This window comes from Sciurus carolinensis, chromosome 4 (assembly GCF_902686445.1).
Source record: "Sciurus carolinensis chromosome 4, mSciCar1.2, whole genome shotgun sequence".
NCBI lineage: Eukaryota > Metazoa > Chordata > Mammalia > Rodentia > Sciuridae > Sciurus > Sciurus carolinensis.
Window position 1 is genome coordinate 47,726,677 of NC_062216.1, and position 10,742 is coordinate 47,737,418.

Below are 10,742 nucleotides of genomic sequence, written 5' to 3' on the forward strand. Positions count from 1 at the left end.
CCCACCCCAATTTAAATCCCATGCACAGCTCAATACCTTTAAAAAGGCATTTATTTTTCTGGAGACTTTGAAGGTACTTTAAACTGGCAGGACAGCAGCGAGGCTGTGGAAAAAGCTGTGAGATTCAGCATGCTAACATGAAACTACACTTTTTTTCCTTTAAAAACCTACATCTGAGGACTAAGGGTGTAGCTCAGTGGAAGAACGCTCACCTAGCATGTACAAAAGCCCCGGGTTCAATCCCCAGAATTGAAAAAATAAAATAAAAAAGTAAACATCTGAGAGTTACTAACCAAGAGCAAAGCTTCCTCTTTTCTAATTTTAGCCCCAGCGCCTAATCACCACTGGGTAACAGTTTATTAAGCACACACTTGGCTTTGACTGTTTTGCCGTTCTTAGTTCTCTTTTGCATGTTAACAAGTAAAAAGTTTCAGAGTTAGTTCCTTTAAAAACCCTGCAGAAGACACTTATAAGAGAACAAAAACCCAAGCCGGGTGGTGCATGCCTGTAATCCCAGCATCTTGGGAGGCTAAGGCAGGAGGATCGCAAGTTTGAGGCCAGCCTCGACAATTTCTTAAGGACCTGTCTCAAAATGAAAAGAAAAAAAAAAAAAGAGAGAGAGAGAGAGCTGAGGATATAGTTTAGTGATAAAGCAACCCTGGGTTCAATTCTTAGTACCAGAGAGAGAGAGGAGAGAGAGAGAAAGAGAGAGAAAATAAAAAAAGAGTACCAGGTATAAAAATATGGACACCATAAGAGTGACAGCTTGGCAGGGTTCTTCCCCCCACCTCCTTTTTTTTTTTTTCTTTTCTTGTGGTTGTGCTGAACCCAAGATCCCACACAACCATGCATTCCCTCTAGCCCCTGGTACTTCCTTAAAAGATTCATTCCAAATAGCCAAGCCCTGCAAGGCACTGCTTACAGGATTGTTAGCAGAGCACAGGCACAAACAGTAATTCCTTTTCTCTAAAGGCTGCACTGGGCCTCTTCAAAATTTACATAAAGGCACCACAGCCTCTGGGCAGACACTGTGCCAGGAGGGGAGGACTGGAGGTTGGGCCTGAAGTCCTTCCAGCTAGGCAGCAAAGGCCAAGCTTTCCGGAGAGACCCTGGTCCTGCAGGCAGGTCCTTTTCCTTTAGAGCCAAGCTGTTTTCCCACAAGGACCCGGTTACTCACCTGGACTTTGGAGGTGGGGGAGGAGGTGAGAATGCTTCCATCCTGCTTCTGTCCTTGGGAAACTCAAAGGCAAAAGAAGCTGATTTGCTCATCCCAGTCCCGGCTTTGCTGTTCTGTACAGAGGAGCCATCAGTGGTGTGGAGACGGTGCCATGTAGAGGAATTTGAATGGTCCATGATGCCATTTTCTGTCTCTCTTCTCCAGCTTTGACTTAACAACTCCTGCTCTACTTCTTCCTCTTCCTCTATCCGGCACTGACGACTCCAGGCACCAGTCTGGTATCTGGGCCTCCTCTGGTCCAAGGCTGAAGAGGTGGCAGGTGGGGGACACCTGGCAGGGTCGTTACTGACAATACCATTGGTTCGGCAGGAGGAAGTGGGGTCAGTGGGGCCTTTGGATGAAGGCTGGGATCCAATGCCACTGCCACTGGAGCTTCCCTCACTGAGGTCAGTCAGTGGGGAAGAAGATGGTGATGCGGGGCAGGCGCCAGGACTACTCTTGGACAGCTTGGGGGGAATGGCAGGCCTTCCTTTGGGTGTGTTCTCAGTCACATCATGAGGGTGGCTTTCACTGGAGCTCAGTCCCTGCGCACTTGAAGTCTGCTCTTCACCAACCTCTGAGTCCTGGCTCACAGGGCCACGTGGCCACTGCACCCCCACTGCAGAGTCAGGGCTACTCAGGTAGATGGTCCGATGGTCCTCTTCTGGGTGGGCTGCCATGACTGTAATGGTGGCTGATACCTGGGGAGTCATGTCTGAGCCTTCCCTGTCCTGACCCCAGCCAGACACTGTTTTCTGGGCCCAGGCGTCACCTGTCCATACCTGGCCCTGGCCTTGGCCTGGAGTAGCTGCTGTCTGTTCTGCCTTGGCCTGTGGCCTGGAAGGCACTGGCACTGGCTTCTTCCTCTTGGTGCTCTCGGCATAGATGGGTTCTGACTGTACGGCCTCCCTGGGGTGGGGTGGGGCCTGGGGCTCTCCAGCCAGCCCTAGGCACCTGCTAGAGGTCATCATGTGGCAGCCAGAGTCCTGCTGCTTCCCAGATTCAGGTTCCTTCACCAGGGAGCAGTAATCGCTCTCAAGGTGGGCAGCAAAGGGGCTGCTGGCCCCACTGCTGGTGCTGCCGCAGGACAGGCCATCCGAAGAACTGGCAGCATCTGAGGCAAGGGACAGCTTCTTGGGCCCCAGGTGGGGCCGGTTTGCTGTGGGGCCCTGGTTACAGCAGTCCCTGGGGAAGCTCCGAACCTGCTTCTCCTCCTCGGTAGACCCAGCACGAGTTCCCTGCTCCCAGCAGGTTGGCGAGCAGTCCCCTCCGCCAGGTCTGCCCCGGGAACCCTCCGCGTGCGCAGCGTCCTTGGCAACAGGGCTCCCGGGGCAACAGTCCACAATGGAGCAGTATTCTCCACCTTCACTGTCCCCTGAAGGGGAGCACCTTTGATCACTGTCATCCTCTGAGGGCAGGGGCTCCCGCATTGGCTGTGGAGAGGGGCAGGGCCTGGGGCCCTTGTGACAGCCAGAAGTCATCCCGGCAAAGGCCGCCAGTTTCTGGCGGAAGCTCTCCTGAGCGGAGGGCAGCTCTTGGTTGGGAAATGAGGGTTTCTCTTCCCGCCCAGCCTTCTCATCTGGGAAACTCACAGGGTGGAAGGCAATGTTCCTTTCCCCCCGGGGCTCCAGGTTGTGCAGGCCCACCATGGCATAGGCAGGGGGGCAGCGGGAGCCGCCATCGGCGCAGGCAGGGGCCGCAGCAGGCTTCTGTATGCCACGGAAGCTGCCCAGGTAAACTACTGGCACGTTTTCCTGCTTGGGAAGGGAGAGCTTGCCCGGGGCTCGTCTCCAGAGTACCTACACAGTCCAAAGTTAAAAGACTGATATTAGACCTTGTCAGAGAAAAAAGGAAGAGAGAAAAAGTGAGAACCAAGTGCCACAACATTGTCAACTGTCTTCTATAGCGCAGTGGGCGCACGTGGGAGCAGGGGCACACGCCCACCTTCTGATCTCCCCATGCTTGTGAGCACTGCTGGGCTCCCACTGAGATGTCTGCCTTCCCAAACACTAAGCGCAGCTTCCCACCCAGGGTCTGTAATGTTTTTGACTTAAGTCTGTGAGATAGAAAATAATAACTAAAACAAAACCCTGAAAGAAGACGTTTTGCCTTTGTCACAAGTGCCGGGTGAAACAGGTCTGTCTTTTACAGGCTTGGAAAATAGAGGGTTTGGTTTTAAGTTTTTGCATTCTGTTCTAAGGCTTTTTGATGGGGCATTCCTGAAGAAACAAAAGTCATGATTTTTAACCACCTGGGGTGGGTGGCCGGGTAGGGCAGGGCAGGGAGTGAGGGAGGGGTCCAGGCTGCTTCTCTCCTTGCTGGGCTCTGCTTCAGGCTAGGCCAAAGAGCTGCTCTTTCTCCCAGTTAACAGTGGTTACCTCAACCAGAGCTCCCTAAGTCAACCAGTTGGGCTGTGAAACAGAGATGTGGACCGGTCATTCCCATTCCTGAAGTCACCGTTCCCTTTTCCTTCCCTTCTAAAGTCCCTACCACCACCCCTTTCAGAAACAGCTTCAAAGTGGGCCTGCATTTGGCTTCTTTCCCAAGGAATTCAGAACTTAAGAGAGTCCCTGGCTTATGTAGGTGAAGGTTGAAGGTATAGAGAATGCCTGGCAAATGGGTGTAACCGGCTTAGGGAAAATGGAACAGCCCTGTAAGGGACATGGAACTCATAGCAACCACAGGAAATGCCTCTCTTCAATTAAGCCTCCTCTGATTTAAAACTGACCTTTGTTTTCACATAAAGCTCACACACCCTTCCTGATCTACTCACCACATTGAGAAAAACTAGAACATGCAAAGAGGTCAACACAGAGCAAGCAGTTCTTAAGAATGTCTTAGACATACAGCCTCCAAGATGTGTCCCAAGTCAGCAGATTCCAGCAGCCCTGGTCTACGTGTGATCTCAATTATTATACCTTTCTAAGGGTTACCTGTGAGATGAGCAGAAGGTCTAACCTTTAGGGATGCAACTGTTTCAATAATTCTAGATCAAAGCTGGTTAAATCCAAGCTTCAAAATTACCATCCGGGATGGTAGTGTATGCATATAATCCCAGCAGTTTAGGAGGCTGAGGCAGGAGGATCACAAATTTAAATCCAGCCTCAGCAACTTACAGAGCCCTAAGCAACTTAGTAAAACTCTGTCTCAAAAAAAAAAAAAAAAACCAGAAAAAGGGCTGGGAATGTGGCTTAGTAGTTAAGCACCCCTGGATTCCATTCCTGGTACTAAAAATAAAAAAGGAATTATGAGCCCGGCCTGAGTATTACATGATAATAAATAATTAGTGCTACTATTTTAATTGTGTTAATGGCATTTTTTAAATAAAAACTTTATCCTTTAACATATTACTAAAATGATATGCCATTGGTGCATGAGGTCAGAGATGAAACAAGACTGGTCATGAATTGATGGTTTTTGAAGTTTACTTGAAGAATGTTGGATCCATGGGATTCATTATGTAATGATTGTTACTTGTGTATACATTTAAAATTATCAGTTGAAAGTTGTTTTTTTTTTTTTTTTTTTGGTGTGGGGGGGTGCGTTTCGTACCGGGGATTGAACCCAGGGGCATTTTACCACTAAGCCACATTCCCAGCCCTTTTTAAATTTTGTCTTTTGAAACAGGGTCTCACTAAGTTGCTTAGGGCCTTGCTAAATTATCAGCTGAAATTTTCATTTTTGTTTTGATGATTTTCATTTTTGTCTGCCCTGAGACAAGTCTCAGACAGTCTATCATAGGAAGAAATCTGAGGGACTGGATTAATAGTTAATTAGCCTAAAGGAGATACAAAGGAGAGTGGCAATAACCAAATAGCAGCAGTCAGGGAAGAGCAATCTCCGGGCAAGCCACAAGGCAGCTATCCTACGGGATTCTTGCTCCAACAGTCCTCCCTGGCTGCCAGCCAGTCACCAAGTGTTAGAAAAGGAGCAGGCCCTGTAAAAATACCACAGGGGTTACTCAGCCTCACCTGTGAGACGTCAGCACTCAGGTTGGCCTCTGTCCACACATCGGAAGTCTCGGAGCTCATCATGGTGGGTTTCACAGCAATTGTGGGCTTGGAGTAGGGTGAGCTATTCACACCTTCATCTTCAAGGCGGCAGTTCTCAGGCCTGGGGGGCAGGCGAGGTGGAGGGGGCAGGTTGCCTGCTCTGGGCTGGGGACAGCCAGCTGCCAGCTGGTGGTCACTCCGCAGGCAGAAGCAGTTCTTGCAGGACCCGGGCTTCCAGATGTGCTCCACAAAGTCACTGCACGCAGACATTTTGGGGCTCTCGGGGTTCAGTCCGATGGTCTGGAGCATCGTGGGCCAATGGTGTGCTGGTTCATCTTGTGCCCAGCTATCTGGCGTAGTCTTGTGGAAGGCAGAGGTAGGTCCCAGGGCAGCCTCCTGGAAAGGTAGAACATTGGCCTGCTTAGAAGATGGATGTATTAGCAATTAGATTCTAATTATCAGATTGGGGAAGAGGATAGGGGATAAAGATGGTTAGGAGGAGCCAAGAGGTAAAGATTAGTATTCCATTTATTCTGAGGCCCTCACCCTCTTGTCACGATGCTGTTGGACACTCTCTAGTGGTGTGACCTTATTAGAAGCTGCAAAAACTAGACAAACATTTCAGTTCCCTAAAACCCTGAATATTTAAAGGTTTGGGATAGTTGAAGAGAGTCAGAGAGTTTGAGATGAGAAGCCTGTATCTCCTCGGTATATTCTTTGAGACACGGGGGAGAAAGCCTGAGATACTGCCCCAGAGCAAGAAGTTTAATGTAGTACAAGTACGGTGGCTTCCAGATGATAATTCACAATTTTGACCAAGAAAACAGGGCTGAGATGGGCATTGTAATCTGCATGCCTGACAGGTGGAAGTGGGAATGGTTGAATGAGGAAGAGGAGGTGAGATGCTGGTCCATCCTCTGGGGGCACCTTATCAGGAGGTCTGACATCTGGAAATTCTGCCCCCTCCTCCTCCTTCTGTTCAACCTTAAGCTGAGTGAGGCCAACAAAGCTGGGTGCTGCAAGCCAAGAAGGAAAACAGAAGAGAGCAAGAAATGCATGGTTGCCATAGTCCTGGCCTAAAAGTGACTAGGCAGAATATAAGAGAGAGAAGAGATTATCAAACAGTTATTTTCCCTATCATAGTCCAGGGGTGGAGATCAGCTTCTTGAAAGAGGTCACTGCTTCCGAGAGTAAAGCTGTCCGCATGGTTTGCACCATGCCCCCTGTAAATTCACCCCTGAGGAGATCAAAGGGCTGCAGATATGGGCCAATTAATCGGAATAACATCCCATCGGCAGCTGTGATCCCCATTCTACGGGTGGGGAAACTTCAGCAAGGACAAAAACTGACACTCATCGAAGGACACAGGGTTTGGTGGTTCTGGCAAAAGAAGGCAACTTTGCTGGCAGTCCTTCACCTCACCTCGTGGTTCACGAGACTGAGCAAATACTGAGGAGCTCGCCATTATCTACTTGCTGCTCCCTGTTCCTCATTCCTGTTCTTCCTTGAATCCTGGAGGTGAACAGATTCTCACTGCACAGAGAGGGTTTCACCCTAAGGGTTTCGCTCCACTTTGCTCCCGTGAGAATTTGCTTGAGGTTGATGCTCTCTAAACAATCAACAGGACTAACCAGGTGGAATGTGCCAGGAGCTCCAAAGAAAATTCCAGAGCCTTTTGTGGGAAGCGCCCTCTTTCTTGTCTCCCACACTCTCAGACAGAGGTGCTTAAACTCAAGGAGTGCTGAAGCTAAATGGGACACTTTTTCCTCCGAAATTAACAATGAAGCCAACTGCATCTTTAAGCTAAAGGAACACCCTGAAGAACAGACTGTCAGTGACCACTGCTAGGGTCTTTAGTCCTTTTTAAAAATTTTTTTAGATTTTGATGGACCTTTATTTTATTCATTTACTTATATGTGGTGCTGAGAATCGAACCCAGTGCCTCACACATGCTAGGTAAGTGCTCTACCACTGAGCCACAGCCCCAGTCCAGTCCTTTTCTTTAATGATTGTTATTTTAGCTCTTCTTCTCTAACTACACCCAAGTAGGAGGTTCATTCTCTGCCAAGTTCTCCAGGGCAGGTCACCAGCTTCTACAAGCAGAGGAGGCAAAGCCCAGGGTTTCTCTTGGGAGTGGGTTCCTCCCAGGAAGCTGATGAGTGAAGGCTAACTAGACTTTCCCAGACACAGAAGACACTGCCAGGCTCATATCTATTGCAGGCAGAGGCTCCCACACCCCCCTCTGTGGGATGGAGGAAGAGAGCTTGGAAACCAGCTCTGTGTGGGCTCCCCAGCTTCCTGCCAGCTCTTGGTCAAGCTGGGCTATCTGAGGAGATTGGCATCTAACCACTTCCTTGGAGGCTACCACAGATTCATAAAGAAGCAGTTTTGCCAGGCCACATCTCATTTCCTCCTCAGCAGGCAACCTGGAACCCGAATTTGTGATAGGGAGGTTGCTTGCTGCCAGATGCACCACTCTCTAAGCCCCACCCCACTCCACACCCCCACTTTATAGCCATTGGCCTGTAATAGCCCTGAGAGTTAGGTTCTGGATTACTATCCTGCAGGTTTCCTTGAGACCCCCCTCCCTAGTTTCTGAGGGTTATCTTCGCTCCCAGCCTCAACTCTGAAAATCTCTGCAGGTTAGTTTCAACTTTCACCACACAACTTCCCTGAGACACAAAGGTATTTAAAGGGGCCAGGCATCCTGGTGTACACCTGTAATCCCAGCTATTTCGGAGGCTGAGGCAGGAGGATCACAAGTCTAAGGCCAGACTCACCAATTTAGCAAGACCCTGTCTCAAAAAAATAAAAAGGGCTGGGAGTGTAGCTCAGTGGTAAAGCACCCCTGGGATCTTCAGTATGGGAATGGAGTCAGGTGGTATTTAAAGGGGATGCCATTGAATAGGGAACAAATGAAGCTTTGGACTTGCCACTATCATTGACTAACTACATCCTGTTAAAACTGGTTTCTCAGTCAAAGCAAACAGAACTTACCACCATGTCTGTCTGGTCAGAAAGGGCCCTTTGCATGTTGCACTTCTGTGCCTGGAATTATCTCCTATTTGTTTTAAGTAATAACATGGTGAAGCGCGCTGCAAGTGGCGCTCACCATGCACGAGTGAGCTGCTGCGCCTCGCCAGTGCCAGCTCCTCAGCCTGGGAATGGCACCTTCTCAGCCCACATTCCTTACCTCTGAGGGGAAGCGCCCCCAGAATTATGCAAATTCCCCCATTTCAGTGGGAGGTGGCAGTGTAAGATTAGAAAAAGATTCCAGCATTCTTTCTGATCTAAGCCATGATAAAATAGCTTTGTCTCTGCAAACTTCTGCACTAGATTTGTGGCTACAATTACAAGACCAAAGCTGTCAGATACACTCCCATCTCATTTCTAAAAGAATCTGAAGAAAATGGGTGGTCAGGTCTACAAAATTAAATATTGTGGCTCAAAATCCCCCTTATATTTACAGCAAAAGTTACTTATGCATTACCCTAAAGTGACGGAATTCCAGAAAACCCTAACAAAAAAGGTCTGTATATTACAATTAAATTAATGCAACATATGAAAAAAGGAAATATGTGTGGATTTCAACATACTCTGCTGTCCAGGGTTGACCAGGCAGAAAGGAGAAAGTGACAATCTTAACTACCCCCCCCATCCAACACACACAGCAGGTAAGTCGTAATATTCACAAAACTTTCTCTTTTCTTTTTTCTTTCTCCAATGTTGTGTAATCGAATCTCAGCAGGAGGAATGTGGTTCTGCACCCACTACAGTCTAAACCGATAAGGACACCTGAGTTCCACAGGACCCCAAGATAGCAAACTGCAGAATTCCCTAGGGTTTCCTGTCACATTTCCTTTTCAGAAAAGGAAGAGGAGATAATAGTTCAGACCAGTGATCAATAAAGCCTTTCAAACCTGACTCTGGGCTAAATGCATTGCAAAACTCCTGGCCCCTAGACCTTTGGGCTTTGCTATCAGCTCTGTAAAACCATGTGCTGGCTGAGCTTTACCTGGGAGAAATACACACAGTGAGCTAGTCGACGCTGCTTGCTGCGAGTACTCAGCCGGCTCCATTCCCATTCGCAGGACATAAAAGTAGAGAGGTTCTATTTTCCGTGTGTGTGTGTGTGTGTGTGTGTGTGTGTGTGTGTGTCCGGCTAGGGAGAGGGCAGCAGAAGCACAGGTTAAAAACCTGCTCACTGCATTTAGGGAAGCTCAGCCCAGGCTTGGATGAAGGTATCACCACGTTGTTTCTCAAGACCCGCTGCTGCAAAAGAGGTGGCTACCCTGAACTCCTAAACCGTCCTAGGGAACTCTTCCGAGCAGCCCGAGCGATCTCTCCCTCTTTGCTCCTTTGACAATGCTCGCGGTGGAATGAGCTTCAGTCTCTGGTCGCAAACAGCAGCCAGACCAGTGAAACCATCAGAGCAGTCGGTTACCCGCTCCCGGAACTCGAAGGAAAGTTTCCCCGTTTAAAGAGCGCGATACTCGAATGAATCTAAAACCACTCCGGCTCTCCAAGGCTCCCAGCTCGCCGCCTCCACCTCCAGCACAACCCCGGGTGCACGCGGTTGGGTCGCTCCACCCGCCGGGATTCGCCGCCTGTCACCCTAGGGGGACTCCGACAGGGGCTCCCCCGCTTGGCGACCGCAGCGCTCCTGCAATCCGCCACCACCACCGCCACCCTGTCAGGCCATATTTGCCAGACAAAAAGAGCACGAATTTGGAAAAAGCAGCATGGACTCACCTCAGGGCTGCGCTCCACTGGCCTCGCCGTCGGTGGCCGAGCCGTCTGCCGCCCAACCGGGCGCCCCGGAGCATTGTTTGGAGAGTGTCTGCGCGCGGTGCGTGCCCGGCGGCGGGCGGGTGGCCTCTGCCTGGGCCCGGCGGCCGGGTGGCAGCTGTGAGCGCGGCTCCGCCCCCTCCGCCTCCGGTTACGCCGCCCTCCGCGGCTCGCGCCGCACCTCCGCAGTCCCCACCGCCTCTCCACGTCCCCCCAGCCCAGCGCGCCCGCCCCAGCAGCTACAGCTCCCCAGCCCCTATCCCTCCAAACTCCACGCCCCGCCCCCTCTCCCTCCCCACCCGCTTGCCACAGTGAAGCTCCGCCCCAATTCCTGGCGCCTGCTGACCCCCGCCCCCCAGCTAGCCCCCTCTTGGCGCCCCCTCCTCAGCTGTGCTCTGCTCAGTTCTGCAGGGGCGAGCAGACTTCGGTGTTTGAAGGCTTTCTTAGCCACAAGCTTGTACAGGTATAGTTATGGGAATAGGTGCCCTGCATCCATTCATCCAGTTGGCCTGGCGAGACCCTGGGCAGGGAGGGAGAAGGAGGAAGAAACTGAGAAGTGAGGGGCCGGGTGTGGAATAACAAGATCCGGGTCCGAGACGGGCTATGAAAGCGGCGTGGGTACAGTCACTGGCAGTTCCTGATACCCTGGGAGGAGGGTGCTGCTGCCGCTGGAGGAACCGAGCTGGGAATCCCGACTGCAGATTCCGGATCCTGCTTGGTGCCTCTGGCAAATTGTTTAACCTCTT

At 50.6% G+C, this 10,742-nt stretch overlaps 1 protein-coding gene across 1 annotated transcript in view; it reads right to left on the minus strand.

Annotated features, from left to right (window-relative positions):
* The window catches only part of Prag1 (PEAK1 related, kinase-activating pseudokinase 1), a 55,125-nt gene extending 44,944 nt beyond the window's left edge, over window positions 1-10,181 (minus strand). Inside the window, exons 1-3 of the mRNA XM_047551383.1 lie at window positions 9,961-10,181; window positions 5,188-5,604; window positions 1,178-3,015 (exon numbers count right to left, since the gene is read on the minus strand). Of these exons, the coding sequence (XP_047407339.1) occupies window positions 1,178-3,015; window positions 5,188-5,517 (2,168 nt within the window). The 5' untranslated portion in view covers window positions 5,518-5,604; window positions 9,961-10,181. The remainder of the gene's footprint in view (window positions 1-1,177; window positions 3,016-5,187; window positions 5,605-9,960) is intronic.
* Between the last annotated feature and the right edge of the window lie 561 nt (window positions 10,182-10,742).